The 17,837-nt window shown below is 33.3% G+C and overlaps 1 protein-coding gene across 1 annotated transcript in view; it reads right to left on the reverse strand.

Moving 5' to 3' along the window:
* Positions 1-17,837, reverse strand: part of LOC106679903 (ubiquitin carboxyl-terminal hydrolase 48) — a 165,802-nt gene that overhangs the window by 124,494 nt on the left and 23,471 nt on the right. The window contains exon 14 of the mRNA XM_014419294.2: positions 5,065-5,169. Coding sequence (XP_014274780.1) covers positions 5,065-5,169 — 105 coding nt within the window. The remainder of the gene's footprint in view (positions 1-5,064; positions 5,170-17,837) is intronic.

A 17,837-nucleotide genomic window follows, 5' to 3' on the forward strand; every position in this document is an offset into this window, starting at 1 on the left:
ACACCCATTACCACAAATAATAAATCATTTTTAATATTATGCAAGGATCTAATTACAAACACAATTTTATCAACATTAAGAGATACTTATGTACATTAAAAATATTTATAAGCTGTAACGGGCAACAATCATAATAGATACAAGAGCATCTCCTATGTTGAAATAACAAATAGATTAAAATTAGAAGATTTGAATTAAAATTAGAAATTTTTAATATAAAAATCTGGTGCAGTAAGCATATTAAACATGTTTCTCTATCATCCTATTTATGTATGTTTCAAAACAGATATTTCTTTATTATTTAGGCAATATATTTAAAATACATTAAGGGAAAGTAATATCTACCTATTGTCATAACAACCATGGAAACAAAAGAAAACTCTTATATTATCATTATTTTCATTTCTTATATTTATCCACTTTGTGGCAGATTTTTTCCCCCGCCAATGTTCACCTAAACCTAAACGTACACAACTCATAACAATTTTACTCACATCCAGCGTTATTGTCCTGGTGCTAGCAATTTTTACAAGAGTAAGTCAATATTTATGCGAAATTTAGTTATATTTTTCTTTATGTTAGTAGCACTCTCATTTTGCGTTGATGACACATGCTTGGTTTATTTGTTGTTATGTCTACGCAAGTTTCAACCTGTTTTGCCACAATTGAGTGTCTGCGACTGGATTGAAAAATTCAAATATGGTCGCACAAGTGTTACGCATGATGAAGGAGCCGGACGTTTACCACCACAAATGAAGAAAACATTGAGCGTTCACGCGAAATGGTCCTCACAGACAGACGAGTAACTATTGACGAAGTGGCACATCGTCTACAAATTAGTCACGGTTCTGCTTATGAAATCATCAACAGATTTGGGTTTCATAAAGTTCGTGCAAGATGAGTACTAAAACAACTCACACAGTTTCATAAACAAACGCGCTTGGACACCTGCCAAAAACATTTGGATCGCTATGGTAACGAACGGGACAACTTCTTAGACAGAATTATTACTATGACGAAACATAGATCCGTTACAGTGAGATGCATACTGCCAAGCTAAAGCTATTCGAAGCAAACACTGAGGACTGCTGTCAAAAGGTGTGTTGTTGCACGACAATGCCTCTTCGCACACTGCTAGAATGCTCCATAAACTTATTTTTTAAATACTGGCATATCCTCCATAGAGTCCCGATCTTGCCCCTTCTGACTATTACTTGTTTGATCCACTCAAGAGGGCATTAAGGGGCCGTCGATTTACCTCGGACGAAGAAATGAAAGAAGCGGTTCATCCCTGGCTCCCAGCTCAGTGGAAAACCTTCTATTATGAGAGCATCATGAAGCTTGTACAACGATGGACCAAGTGCGTTGAGAAGCAAGGGGACTATGTTGAAAAATGATGTACTTGTAAGTATCCTATTTTATTACAATAAAACTATAGTGCGGATAATTACTGACTTACCCTCGTAAATTACCGAAGGATATAAAATATCCCATTAGTTAGTTTAAAAAAAAATTAACTGGCAGTTTCTCAGGGCTATTTGGGCGTGTACAATTACTGTCGTCGGATTGTCGTTTTTTGAGGCACAGAAATCATTAAATCAGTGAGTGAGGTATCCCGGACGCATAGCTTGGTTTTATTATAAGAGATAGATTTTTATTTTTTAGGAACAAAAATTATATATGTAAATAATCACATGAATACCATTTTTAAAATAAGGAAATATTCCCGAGATAATCCACCATAAAAACCTTCTAAGAATTAATAAATTGAGGAAGGTTATACACAACTTTGATAGAAAGCGTGTAGTAGCTCCCGTGTTGATTGAGGCATCAAGCAATAATGAAACCACAGAGGTAGAAGGTCTGAAGAAACTAAACAATTTTATAAAATCATAAAAGCCGTGGAAAATAAAATATATAAAGAAAGAGAAGAGTAGATACGGGAGACATGTTATTTAGAGAAAGGTGACGAAGAGGGAGGGAGGTAGAAGTTCATTAGAAATTGCATTAGACAAAGAATGTGGCGGCAATGAGTAGCTACGTTCTCTGCCTCCTGTCTACCCACCTCATTCAGCTACCGAATTAATTACCAAACATTAATTAACTTTTAAACTATTCCCCCACGCAAAGTTAAAATCTGCGACAATTAACTAGGTACCAATTTACCTATATCTTCCCGTACAGGTTCCTCTGCCGATCGATCAATATACTCGTATGCGCATTGATACCACAAAGCACTAAATGAATAGACAACAGCATAAATATGTACATTACTAGGGGTATTCATGATCTTTGGTTTAACATGTTAAAGCGTGTTAAATGGAAAAACTCATGTTAAATCGAAAAAAATTGCCTTCTTTTACCGTGGTAAAACGAAATAACATTTAACATGGCTGAGAGTCTGTTACTTGGTCTGTTAAATGGATAATGACGTCACACAATAGACCAGTTGAGATCGCCGCCATTTTTGTTGTTGTGACAGCTCAGTTCTTTCGTGTGTTTGTGGTATTCATATCCCTGTTATTAAACCAGAATGGATAATTTTAATGATACATTTGAGAAAAAAAAAACAATGGAATTTCATTCTACTATCTGAAAATTTGTAAACGCTCGCCAGATAAAAATCTCACTATATGAACCATGTAATTATTCTTAGGAGACATATGTCTCAGAATAAAGTTATTTTTTCATTTCATTTCATAAGCTAAACTTTCATACAAATTCCACTTTTCACTCACTCTAGGCATCTTGTAATTAATTACTTAAATCAAAACTGAAGTAAACAATAACATGAAGGTCTAGAAGGAAGGTTATAAACATAAAGGCTTATAAAACAAGTTGCTGAGAAAATCCGCTAGGGGCTCTTATGCATTTAACGTTTAACATGACTTCAAATAGGGCTGCTCACAATCTTATAGTTATAACATTTAACATTTAACACAACATCATGAATACCCCTACTACTGGCATTATAATCTTTAGTCTAACATTTTAAAGCTTGTTAAATGGAAAAACTCACGTTAAATGCAGAAATATTTCCTTCTTTTACCATGTTAAAACAATATAACAACATATAACATGGTTGAGAGTCTTACTAGGTCTGTTAAATATAGAATGACATCACGCAACAGACCAGCTGAGCTCTACACCGTATTTGTTTTCACAGTAACAACCAATGTAGTATTATACACATTACTTGCTCGTAGTTTGCGTTTTGATTGTGTTAGTATTGTTTTGGATGTTTTTATTACTAATAAAGCAATGGATGACAATATTAATAATAATGCAATAACAGTAATCAATTAGCTCATCTTGATTCTCTTCCTCACAAGTTGGATCAACAAGACACTCATTGGCTAATATTTCACAAAACTTCCACCACTTTAGGCATGTTTTAATAATTACTTAAATCAAAACTTGGAAGTAAACAATAAGATGAAGTTTTGGAAGGAAAGGTTATAAAACAAGTTGCTCAGAAAATCCGCTAGGAGCTCTTATGCATTTAACATGGACTTTAAATAGAGCTGCTCACAATCCTATACTTATAACATGTTAAATTTAACACATCATGGAGAACCCTATTATTCTAGATATAAAATGAAAAATCACCCAACAATTCTGATCCCATTTCTAAAACTGAAATTGGAAAACTGATTTCTTTGAATGAAGTTTATAAGCTATTTTCAGTATAAAACATCTCTGAGTAATGTTTTACCATAAGTTTCGTACTTTGAGGTAGGTTCTCAAATCTCAATATTCCGAACTTTACAGAACAATAAAAAAAAACATATTCAGGTACTCAAATTATTAGAGTAATGCCGGCTTAGCAAATTTTTGTAACGTATGATATGTGAAAGGACAAATGATCAAAGGAGACATTCACACACGAATCCTTTTGAAGAAATTACCAAAATTAGATACTCCTGCAATGGATTCTGACGACGAACTAGCTAATACCACCTTCACAGTCTTCTATCAGTCTAATACAAATCAATTCCGAATGTTAAAACCTTAAATAGATTAACAGTCCAAGCTTCCAACCGATTGCAAAAGACTGATCTTTACATGAGTATAGAAAGGCCTTTTACACTTATGGAACTGAGCTTTGGATCTCCACTAAACAATCGAATTCCTCTCATATCCAATCCTTAATCTTTCTTAATATCCTCAATGCCCCTTTGTCAATAAAAACAAAAAATCTCAACGTTCCATATGTACTCGATCTATCCCGAACCAGAATTCAATCCTTCCATAAACTCCTTTACCACTCAAACCCACTAATTTCTAACTTTGCGTCCTCTTCCATTCCTGATAATCCTCCGGGGCGTCCAAAAGATGGCCTCGAAATCTTTCATAGGTTATTTATTTCTATATATGATGTTCGCAGTATGAGCAATATAAACTTTTATTCCATCTTCAAGCAGTTACTATAACTTTTAATGCACTATTAATGAGCAAAGAGTCAAGGATTTCGACATCCAAGATACAGTAATCTTCAGAACTTGGAAGTAACACCAAATATTCCTTAAAACTTAGAAAAGAGCTAAAGGCTTATCTTCCAAATATTAATTCTGATATATGGCATATTCTTTCTACTGGAATAATTTATATTCATCGTATCAATTCATACATGGACCGTTTTTATTTTTAATTTTACTTTATATGTAAAAATTGAATTAAGAATTATATGTCCGTCATTAAATTTTGTATATTTTTATAACGTTGACATAAGGTCTGACTTAAAAACCACTTCTGACTCTCCGGAACTGTACGGAGTAGGCACTGTAGAGGTTTTGGGAGCGAAAAACTGATACTGCACATGCTCAGTACAATTTCGGACAGTCAAAATTGGTTGCTGGAACAGATCTTTAGCAACATAAAGAACAAGTGATACTGTTAAAAAACAAAAGCGTTGGTTACTGCTAGAAGAGTATTTAATGCTCATTAGCCATGATGGATTCCACAAAATCTATACAATGAATCAAACATGGAGAAGCATAACAAATATCCTATCCAGAAAAATATATTACGCCTCAAATAAAATATCATAGATACAATACTTACATCGTAGCATCTTCTTCCGAAGCCGGGTCGTACATGAGGAGCCCATGTACACATACCAGAGTATTGTTCCTCAGACTATACAACGGAGGAGAGCGTCCGTTCTCTCTAAAAAAAAAAAAAAAGGATTAGTTAATTACTATATTTTATAGGTAATATTATTTGATCTATACAAAAAAATATATTGAGAATATTTGCCTATATATCATAACACCCTGATGAAGGTCTGAAAATCAGGTCGAAACGTCGGCAAAAATAAATGAGTTTTTGTTAATTTGTCTTTTTCTGCTGACCGCACCCACACTATCTTCACTTAAATAAAAAATAAAACATTTCCTGCTCAAACCAAACCATACCCAAACATTTTTTTGTTGATTCTACATTTTAAAAAAATTACAAATATCCAATCGATTTAGGCAATGGCATTTGGGAGATAAAAAAAAAATTAAAACATCCTTAAACTGCTTTATTCACTTGGTTCAATTTGATTATACAACTAGAAGGCGCCGTCCCTGCCTACGGCTTACCCCGACGGATTGAACCATCGAGGAGGTCGTGGACTGAGGGCCATCGGTCACAATCAATCCAGGCTCGCCCCCCCCCCCTCAAAGCACCCTCCTCTACTAATTTGTTCCTTAGCTTAGCTCAACTGCCTCACTTAGTTTAGATGTTACGGATCGGCAGAAAAGTCTTTCACTGTAAATTGATTATATATGTATATCAAAACGATTAAAAATGGCACTGAGTTTAGAGATCTAGGTATTCGGAGGAATGCATTCGAGAGCGCAGAAAAGTTTAATCGTCTCGGCTCTTCTTAATCTTTAGTATTAGTACAAGATTCCGATGCATTGGATCCATATCATACAACAAATAACTGCAAATAATTTTTTTTTTTTTTTAATAATTTATTTATTGATATTTACAACTGTATACACATATATACAACAAGTAAATTTGCTGTAGGTGACATAACATGATAAAAACATGTGGAGAATCTACCCACTGATAGAACTCCAATAACATTTCTAGAGGAGAAGATCTCGAGGCCATCTTCGCAAATAATTTTTAAAATTAAAAAATGAATTTCTGGCGGTTCTAAAACTCTTACTAATTAAGTAATTAAATCAATTAAGTTACGAATTAGGTCTCAGAGTGGGTCCAAGACATACTTTTATGATATAAGAAATTAAACAGCAATAAATTCTGCATCGGGCATTCTATGTCTTTTACAATACACACCTGCTCTGCTTTTTCGCGTTTTTTCTCGTTTAGTTATACATAAAATTCTTTAATATTTTTTATTTATGCATTGATTGTTTGTATGAAAGATTGCTAATTAGAGGTGCTTTATAAGATATTTGAAAGATTCGTAATGTTTTAGCCATGTCATACTATTTCAATGAGGATAAAACCTACCTGAAATTAAAGTACATTGATATATTGAGTTCAACCAAAATTGTTAGTACAGACAATTTTATGGAAAATGCTTAAATATCTAATTTCAGTTTCGTTTTTAAGCTAGGCTGACCGCAAAAACACAAACCATTTTGCAAGACTTGGTTTTGGACTTAATGGACCTCAAAATCTTGTATTTCCGTAGAAAATTGGAATTCGAAATTTTTAACGATCGCAATACTTCGGTAAGTGAAGTTGCAAATACTTCGAGGAGAAAGGTTAGTTTATTTTAATGTATCATTCCTTCCTCTAAGCCCGACTAAACACCCCTTACTCTGGTATGTCCCCCATTCCCTGTTCCCCTAAACATTAAATAGTTCAATTTGGATTCGTTAAGTCGTTCCTCCTGAATATGCAGACTATGCCTGCAGTTTTTTCTACTTTCCTCTTGTTCCTTTTTTTTATTTATTCTTTTTTTTTAATCCTACTCCCCCGCGACATTTCCTTGGTTGCCCTAATTGGTCCTTGTTCAGAAGACCCCTAACCGCCAAGTTGACGTCCCCCTACTATGACGCCGTTAATTTTTTCTCCACTACCTGCCGGAAGATATGTGTCGCGGGGCTTAGCCAAGGGCTTTTTCCTGGTTAATGCCCTTCATTTGCAGTCGTCCCCCGGGATCTCCGGCGAGGACCCGCCTGCTGTTTTTCCCCCCGACGGCTTTAATTAAGCTGTCTTACTCCCCGACCGCAGTGTAAACGGATCCTTCGGGATAATCCCTTGGATCAGGGTCGTGGTCCTTGTCAGGTGTCTCTTGGACAAATGCCGTCGCTATAAATTATCTCCGCTACAAGATTCATTTCGTCCTGTGAAGCTGGTTATGATTGCGTACACTAATTTGATCCATATTGGTTATCAGAAATCAAGATAAATATAAAACCTATCTCCACGAAGCGTTTTTAGTTTCACATACCAATGTATGGAATATAAAGTATTTCGATAGTGAAAAATTTCAAATTCCAATTTTTTAAGGAAATACACGTTTTTTGCACAAGGTCCCTTAGATAAATTTTGACAATTTTCGAAATCTCTCAACTGGAACAACCCTGATGAAGCTCTACAAAGTGGGGCGGAACGTCGTCAAATAATTAGTTGTTATTATTTGTTTTCTTTTGACCGTACCCCCGACCATCTTCTTCATAAATTCAAGATAAATCTATTTCCGAGAAATGAAAATTCAGCAAAAAGAGAGCTATTTTTTTTTTATCTTCTGAAACCTTTTAGTATCGAAATCTTACTCCTTAATTTTAATCATTTCGGTATACCATTAATCCTTAGGGTTTTTTCTTCCTTCATACTCACTTCCCCCTCCTCCCGACTTCCCACCAATAAACGGAGACAATATTACTACGTAATTTTAACAGAGAATCGTATTTTTAATGTCCTTAGGCAACAGAAGGATTAGATTGTACATTATACACATATGTATATATACATTAATTCATTTACTATAATTACTGATAGGATCCTCTCTTAGGGCAGTTGAGACTTAGGCCCGACTTCCGATCCTCCCTATGACAGGACATCCCCTCGGAAGATTATGCTGTCCTGCCGTAGTGTTCTTGGTTAACATGGGTCTGACAGGGATCTTCTGAGTTATTGATAGCTAGTCCTTTTCAAATCAGTTCAAACCATTTCTATTCTGATTCCGTTATATCTATCTGGTTGGATGTATCTATTTTGTTATCTGTATCGCTCAATTTCATATCACTGTTCATCGACTTTGGCTTGTTTACTTTTGCAGCGATGAAGATCAAGTAACTTTAATTATTACCTCTCTTTAATTATTGGTTAGTTTGTTACTTCCACTCACCTATATAGAACTAATTTTCACAAAATGGTGAGTATGTGTGTATTTTTTTTTTAATTATTTATTTAATGTAATTTACAACTGTACAAAATAATACAAAATGTAAATATGTAGTATGTTTCATATACGCTTGAAAATCTTGGGAAGGAACCACCCATTGGTGGTACTTCAAACATTAATTTAAATTAGAAGGTCCCGTGGCCATCTTCTTTTCAGACGCCTCGGAGGATTATCAGGGATTGTTAAGGATGAAACATTAAGAATTAATGGGTTAGGATGGTTAAGGAGTTTGGAATGAAAAGACCCATATCTGTTTTTGGGCCAATTCTGCAACGAATGGGATGTTAAAGTCTTTGTAAATGAGTTTATTTGTAACGTAATAAGGAGCATCAAGGGTTTTACGTAGGATTTTGGATTGTAACGATTGGATGCGGGAAGAATTTGATGGTTTGGTGGAGCCCCAGAGCTCAATTCCATATGTCCAAATTGGTCTGATTATTGTAGTGTATACTAAGTGTGTATTTTGAAACTTTTTTTAAAAAATTAAAAATTTGTTTACGGTATCTTATTTTTGCTCAGACCTTTTAAAGCTGTTTTTTCCATTTTGGATTTTTTCATGTATTTATTTTGACAGTTTTTATTACATAAAAATTCCACTCCTGATCATCAGATACTTGATGTCACGACACACTATTTTTAATACATATCGGACTAGCCTACAAATATGAGATCTCATCAGTCGATGGCGTCTAGTTTCATGATATTGATAATGTCAAAACATAATATTTTTTGTATTTACTTAACCATCGATATATTAATACAATAAGGACTTCACGAAATATTCTGAAATATGAAAGTTAAGAGCTCACAGCAGATATTTCAATACAACAAAGCATCATCGCAAAAGTGAACTCCCCATATTCTCATCAAACTCGGTCCCATCCATCAAAAGGAGATAAATACAAAAAGCAGGGAGGATCTGCCAAAGAGCTAATATCCTTTTCATTGTAGCAGTCTGTAGCAGAACTGATTAGCATCCTTATTGCGGGCACTGTCACACTGTCACCGTATCAACCCTTAACGAGCCTTCATTAATCCATCTATTATCGGATCCTCTTTTAATTACACTTCCATCAGTCAGTGACAATCCGTTACCGCTCAAATCAGGGCCATTGTAATAATCGAGATTTAATTGATACGTATAGGAGTCGATTGTGGTGACAGGCCCATTCCAGTTCACTATTTTTTCAATGCAAATTCGATAACAGAACGAGAAGGAAAACGATAAAAGTTGAAATGCTCAACTGAAGAGCTATGCTGCACTTCCTAATACTTTGTTTATGACTCTAACAAAGAACTTGTAATTATTAAACTCTCTGTTGAGGTAATTGTTTCTCAACAATTTAGAAATAAAGATTGCAAATGATAAAAAAAAAAAACGAAACTATATCAATTTATTTTGCTCTAAATAATGTTTATTTCAAACAAAATCAGAAGAAAACTAACAAACAAAACTGATTTTGCTTTTTATTCATTGGTTGTCAAGAAGAGGGTTTGGAGAATTTTGGAGCATTGTAGGGCATAAGCGGGAGAGTATTTTATAATAATTATCATCAAACATTTTTTATTACCAGAGACATAGATACGCCTGAGACTGCGTACCCAACTGACGTAAGGTAAGAGATGGACATAGCATAAGAGGGACAGGGCTTACGATATCCGGATCGACAGGACTATTACTAATGACTCTCGCTGGAGGCAGAAGAAGTGGAGGGTGTAACCATCATTAGCCCCCTCCTCCCCATCCATCACCCTCCCCTGACCCGCAATTATAGGCCTTATCTGGTCCAAGAGGGAGGGGGAGATCTCTTCTCCTATCTCCTTCGCTCGTGTCAAAACACAATGGATCCGCGATAAATCTCAACCCATTCTTTGTGTCCTCTGTCCTCTTCAGGGGGTCTTCTTCCATCTCTGCACTCCTTCGGCGTGTCTTCATCCTTCAGGGTAAGGAGTCCCGGGTCTGGTATGAAGCCTCTTCCACTTAATAGCCCAAGAGGAGAAAAAGGCAGTTATTTTATCTCAATTTTTGATTACTCTAATGAAAACCTATGTATAATTACTAGACAAAATTGATGAGTCAGCCAAGTATAGGTAGGGAGAATAAAAAATGGGGACTGTTTCAAAAGTTAAAAAAAAATTAATTTTTCATTTTGACCTCTACATCTTTAAAACTACCAATTACTCTAGAAAACCTAAGAGTACACCATTTGAAGTAGAGTAAATATGCTAAAATATGAGTCCTAAAAGAGCTATTCATAAATTGAACAATTTAAAAAAATTAAAAGTATTCGAGCTATAGCTTTTTAAAAAGCAAAATTTCGTAAAAAAATGTACTGAAATATCAGTAGTTAAAGAATTTATTTTGAAAAATCTATATCTCAATAACCATTCGACGCACAGATGTCTATTAGCACTCAAATTAAAGCTAGTTTAACGGACTATAAAGTAGTTTATAATGTTTATCTTCGTAAGAGTAGTAGTTTTCATGATATTTGCTAAAATAAATTTATATTCATACTCTGGATATCGTAACAACTACTACCCCTACAAAGATACGTGTCATAAACTAATTTATAGTAAGTTAAATTACCTCCCTTTTGAGTTTCGTCAGACATACGTACGCCTTATGTTTCCAGAGATATATTTTGTCAAAAATTACAAAAACTAATACTCCTACGAAGATAAACGTTATAAACTATTTTATAGTCAATTTAATGAGCTTTAATTTGAGTACTGGCAGACATCTGTACGTCGAATGGTTGCTGAGATATATTTTTTCATAAATCAAACTTATTGTTCGAACAACTATAAATGGATTTATTTTAGCAAATATCAAGAAAACTACCACTCCTACGAAGGTAAATGTCGGGAACTAATTAATAGTACATTAAACTAGCTTTAATTAGAGTGTTAATAGATATTTGTACGTCGAATGTTTCTTTAGATATAGTTATTTCAAAATAAATTCACCGACTATGTACTAATCTTTCAGTACATTTTTATGAAATGTTGCTTTCTAAAAAGATCTCGGGAAATATTGAGCGTTGATAGCTCTATTAAGTCTTATATTTTAGCAAATTTACTCTTCTTTAAATAATGTTCTCTCAAACCCCCTAGTTTCTAACCTTGCATCCTCTTCCATTCCTGACAATCCTCCGAGGCGCCTGAAAAGAACATGGCCACGAGACCAGCTAATGTAAAATGTCATTAGAGTGCTACCAATGAGTAGTTTTTCTACACCCCTGTAACACTCCAATTTAACTTAGATCAGATTTATGCAGGATTGATGCAGTCAGCGCATCTCACAACTTTCACTTACGTCCTCAAGTATTTTGTAGATAACTGGGCTCATATTGAGGAACCTTAAGGCCAGGAATGGAGAAAATTATAAACGAAAAAAATATATTTTACAGATAATCTAATCACTTCTTCGAGACTAGTTGTAATGTTTAAATAAAATAATTTGTATCCAATTTAAGTCCCAAACACTCCTTATTATGACTTCAAATGACCAACGTTTCGGCCATTCTGTGATAATTGTGTTAAGTAATTAAAAGTTTTTAAATTTTTAATTAAATATATTTAAAAATTTATTGATTTGACTAAATTAATTCAGCTGCGCAGAAATTTATGTTTAAGTTTGTCCTTGAGGATGGCCCGATTGGCCGAAACGTTGGACATTACAAGTAATAATAAAGAGTTTTTGAGATTTATCTTGGATACAAATTATTTTATTTTTTAAATAAATAAATTTTATCCAATTTTATAATCAAAACAATTTATTTCTTTATAAGTCCGACGTTTCGTGCAATTCGGCCATCCCCAAGGACAATCTTAATACAATTTTATAGCCACATCAAATTGAAAAAAAAAAATGCAGGCTATTCTGCTCAGGTCATTAATTTCATTCCACAATTACCCAATTTTGTTAATTCTTCACATTAAATTAAAATTGTAAACTTTTTAATCAACCTTCTCTGTTATAATTTAACACGACTCTATAATAATTTAGTTCTGTTAAATTATTGGGGTTGACTGTGATTAAACGTTTTAAATTTTAATTTAATATGAAGAATTAACAAAATAGGGTAATTGTGGAATGAAATTAATGACCTGGACCTGGGTAGAATAGCCTGCATTTTTTTTTTCAATTTGATGTGGCTCTAAAATTGTATTAAGATTGTCCTTGAGGATAGCCGAATTGGACGTAACGTCGGACTTAAAAGTTCGAAAGAAATAAATTGTTTTGAGAATAAAATTAATTTAAGCAATAATAACCAGTCTCAAGAAAGTGTAAAGATTAAATATAAAGAAAAAATTTCATCTCCTAGTTAAAAAAAAAAATTGTATTTTATGATTTCTCGAGGTAGAGATAAGAAACATAAATTTTGTTCCTATTTGTGCCGAAAATATAAGTTTCACAAAACATAACAAAGCCCAAATGTAATCGAGAAAGATCGGGCATTTTCGGCTTATCACCAAATTGGATGTCTCGATTTTTCCTATTTCCTGCTTTAATAATTCATAATTTTTTTCAATATTTTGTATTTATCCTTTGCCTATTATTGTTAACAATGAGAACTGTTTTTTTTTTTTTAAATAAAATAAAAAATACTTTAAGAGGAATATTTTTTTTTTAATTATTCCTTATTTAATCTCGTTTCAATTATCTCGACGATTTCAATGAGGATAATAACTATATGGTATTAAATACGTAATTGCACATCGATTCATCGAGTTTAATAAATATTAATTACGAGAAAATCGAAAAAATAAAAAAAATCAATTCTATTAAGTAGCAGTTTCGGTCTGTCTATTATATTGAAAGAGTTTCTGTCTATCCCAGGTATATACATGCCTTAGATATATAACTTCGCACGACTTTCCGTTTTTGAAGTAGGCTGTTCATATACAGACTATATTGCGATACTTGATTATTTGAAATCAGAGGACTTCAAAACGTGTATTTCCTTTAAAAACTCGAATCCGTAATTTTTCATGATCGCATAACTACTCCTTACTATAAATTCCATATATAGGTAAGTGGAAGTAAAAAAAGCTACTGTTTCATGCAAAGTTAGTCCCTCAAACATTTTCTAATACTAATATATTACACATTTTCATGGTTCATTGTTTTCGTAGTCAGTTCATAGGTGGTATATACAAATGATTGGAAGGTAGGATCTTTTTTTGCAAGACATGGAGTGGTTCTTAAGGAACAATAATGTGGAACGCATTCTGAGGGGTTCGGAAATAAAAGAAAAAGTTGATTAAATTAGATAGATAAAGAAATCATGGTCAAATATCTAAGATGTGCGGTCATAAGGGCTTAAGACGGAAATTTCAAAACATTATGTAAAATCTAATCGTAGATATTTTTATAATTGTTATTTTTATAAAACAATACAGTAGTAAGTGTATCTGAAGCATAAAGACCTTAATACTAACCGGTAGATTTGGGGCTATAATGCAACGACTTAATCTCCAAATACTCAAAAAATGACTTAAGACCTTATGACCGTGCATCAAAGATATACTTTCTTTAAAATCGGTAAGTAGGTTGTTAACTGTAGATCTTTATATAATATGCGCGGTTAAACCACGTAATTAAAAATATAATATGATCAAAGTTATAAAGATCTATTTTTTAAAGTGTAATTCGAGTAAAATTAATTTAATCGATTTAATGGAGATTGATATTAATTTCCCGACAGAGAGGATACGGAGACTTAAAAGCTTCTTCCTAGCTACAAACTGCCAGCAGAAGAGGGAAGTAACCATGTCGCGGTAGACGCCCAGACAGATAGACACCATCCCCGCTTCCTGAACATAATGATCCCGACAAGAGTACTGTCCTTCCAGGACCATCCATCCTCAGGATAAGGGAAGCCATTATCGACTAGTAGACCTCTTTGTAAGTTTCAACAATATGTCGACTAGAAAGACGAGGAATAGGAAAAGGTTCGCCAAAGAAGATATTGTTGAAGATTTTTCGGAAGAAGAGATGGGCAAAGAGAAACAAAAGCTTGGAATGAATGGAGGTGTAAAAAGGATGTCAAGAGCGGGCAGATTGATGACGATGGCATTTTTCCGAGCGGGAGGATATTAGGGAGCCCCCCCCCCGCACTAAATCTAATTAATCAGGACACTCAAGTTTTAGCCCAAGTCCTCCCGGCTGAGGCTCCGCTCCAATTAATAATTCACAGCTAGTTTGGCCTGGACAAAGGGCGGGGGCCTATTGTGTGTCTGTCGTCTTATGGCCCTGTCGTGACTCGTCTTAAATTTAATGCTAGGCCCTTTATATCCTCCATTATATTCGCCATATTATGTCGCCTCTACGATAACTTGTTAACACCTAAACCCCATAGCTGGGGTTCGGTCCATTTGACAACTTAGGCACTTCTAACTTCTAGCAGTTCGGGGAGGCCCCACGATGGGGTGAATGCCCTGAGGCCTAGGGGTCAATGAATCAAATTCTCCAAATAATACCTGATAAAGCCTTAATAATCCAAAATCCCTTGAAAAAAAAAGAAGTTACATCACCCCAATTTTGCTGAGTATAATACATAAACTTAGTTAGAGGTATAAGAAATGGTAGTTCTTCACTCTTTCAAAACTTAATTTTTTATTTTTTATACGGATATCTTTAAAACTAATAACAACACAAAAAAAAAAAAAATGTTTATGTTCAATATTTCCCGACATTTTTTTCAAAAAACAACATTTTTTTCTAAACAAAAGATCAATATTTTGAGAATTCATTTTGGCAAATATTACAGAACCAACTACTCCTACGAGGTACAGAAGCCTGTTAGCTCTCCATTAAGGAGTAGCAGTTTCCATGATATTCGGAAAAAAATGGTTTATGGAAAACTATATCTTAGAAACGGTTAGAGACATCCCTATTAGCACCCAAATTAAAGTTAGTTTAATGTACTATATTCGAGTCCATAACACTTCTTCGTAGGAGCAGCAGTTTCCATGATTTTCCCCAAAATTAATTTACAAAATATTGATTTTTCATTTTTGGAAAAAAATGTTGCTTCAGAAACATTTCTTGAGAACTATTTAACGTAAGGAGGTCTACCAAGGTTCATATTTAAGAAAATAGACTCAATTTTAAATAATGTGCTATGAAGTTTTTTAGGAGCTATGCGAAGCTCCGAAAAATTTTTTTATAACATTAATACTTTTTATTTATTGATAGATGTTACAATCTGCCACACAGTCGTGGGTAATAAGTAATAGTGATGAATGATCTCATACATACTAAAATAAATTTAAAAAATGAATAAAAAACAAAAAAACTCTCTTAAAATATATACAAGAAGAATAAACAAAATGAACATAATCAAACTATCTGTATGAAAAATGAATAAATAAAATAATATACACTCTAATATCCGAAAATTAAAAATGAGAAAAATTTAAGATTATTCTTGAATAAAATAAATTTCAGGGATGGGGGAGGGCATGCACCTTAAATAATTAGATATTTACTTTTCAATGGCATTTACTGTATCTTTTGTGTAGTCTAGATAAAAACTGAACATTTCTGTAACACGAAATAACACGCAAAAAATTCAAAAATGAACATTTTGTAACTTTTTGTTAACTCAATATTAATCCCCCTTACCATGGTTGGCTGTCATCAATTTTGATTCCCAAATGTTTATAATTTTATAAAAGTAATCAATAATCGGGGTGAAATAACTTTTTTTTTTCTCCTGTTAAGAACTTAGCATAAAACATTAATTCCTCCACAGTGAATGGAGTTTTAAACGCCTGTGCAAACAATAAGAATTCGATCATCACCTGTTTAATTTTGAGAATTTTGTATGTTTTCCCACAAAATATGGTTCTATATGGATATTAACATCAATCGTTGCCAAATTACTTCTCTCCACTCAATTCTACAAGGCCGGACTAGATCACTATTATACTTCGAAAATTAAAAATAACGTACCCATCCTTAAGAAATTATTTTCGTTTTGACTTTTAAAATCTGGTCATTTATTTCAACTACATACCCTTTACCCAATAGGGTTTGGCAGAATTTGTAGAACAAATGATATTTTATATATATAATGAAATGAAATCAAGAAATGAAATAATGGAACAGGATCAAGCCATTTATTTTTTTTTTTTTTTGAATTGATAGATTTATTTATTGATAGATATTACAATCTGCCACACAGTTGTGGGCAATAGGTAATAGTGATGAATGATCTCATACAAACTAAAATAAAATTAAATTAAAAAAAATAATAAAAAAAACTCTCTTAGAATATATACAAACAAAAAGAGTAGACAAGATGAACATAATCAAACTATCTGAAAAAAAATGAAAAATAAATAAATAAAATAACATAATAAGCCATTTCTAATCAAATAAATACAAGACATATTCTTTGACACATATGTTTAAAACATCTAACTCCTATAACTCTAGAAAATATCCTCTAAATTGAAGACTCCTATCTCTTCTCCCCTTTTACCCTTTGGAGTACCCATCACTCCTTGCAAAGCCTAATTGTATTGAGGGAATAGAAGACAAATAGCTAAGCGAAGATAATGAAATGAAGGAGACAGAAACTGTGAGTGGTGATGCTCTGAGTAGAGGATCTACTCCACGGTTGGCAGGACTGATTGATGGCTCAAGGGGATTTGGCGCGGCTCGAACCCGAACCAAATCTATATAATGGCGCCCATAATCCCTGCAACTGGGTCACACACCCCCTTTCCTTATCTTCATTTATCAGAGGCCTAACTCCACTTCTTCATCTGCTGAAGTCCATCTCCATCCACCTTAAGGCAAGATATGTATCGTCCTCCAAAATGGAAAAGACTTCATCCGTAATTTCTGTGCATTTCAGAAAGAGGAAAAGGCCCGAATGGTATCAACCACTTTTAGTGATTGAAATTCTTTTCTTAAGTTTTTTTCCCCGAAAATTACCAACTAATTTCCGACTTAACAATTACAATAAGTGTACAACATACTTGAGTCTAATAAATAAAAAAAATCAGTATTTAATTTACAACACAATTTCTTTTGATGTTTTCTCTCAACTATCTTTGTTTTTCTTCGGACATCATCAAGAATATTAATATCAAGATCTTAATTTGATGTTTTATAGAAAGTGACAAATGCTTTAAATACTTTAATGTGATTGATATAATAAAATAAAAAGTATAATTTGATTTGATTAACGATTCGACTGAAATTGAAAATTTGCACATTTAATACGTAAAGTTAAGGTAACCCTGGTAGTGTACTAAGGTCCAAAACGATGTAGAAAAGTAAAAATGTTAAGAGAAATTATCAAAAGATGTTTGTGATTTTAAATTAATTAAATAAACCTGCTCGCAAACAAGATAAAACATATTAATGAACTAATAAATCAGTATATTACAAAACATATTTTTTTTTCTAAAACCATAATTTAACTTGAAT

Source organism: Halyomorpha halys, unplaced genomic scaffold (assembly GCF_000696795.3).
Source record: "Halyomorpha halys isolate HHAL.00 unplaced genomic scaffold, Hhal_1.1 Scaffold230.1, whole genome shotgun sequence".
In the NCBI taxonomy this organism is placed as follows: Eukaryota; Metazoa; Arthropoda; class Insecta; order Hemiptera; family Pentatomidae; genus Halyomorpha; species Halyomorpha halys.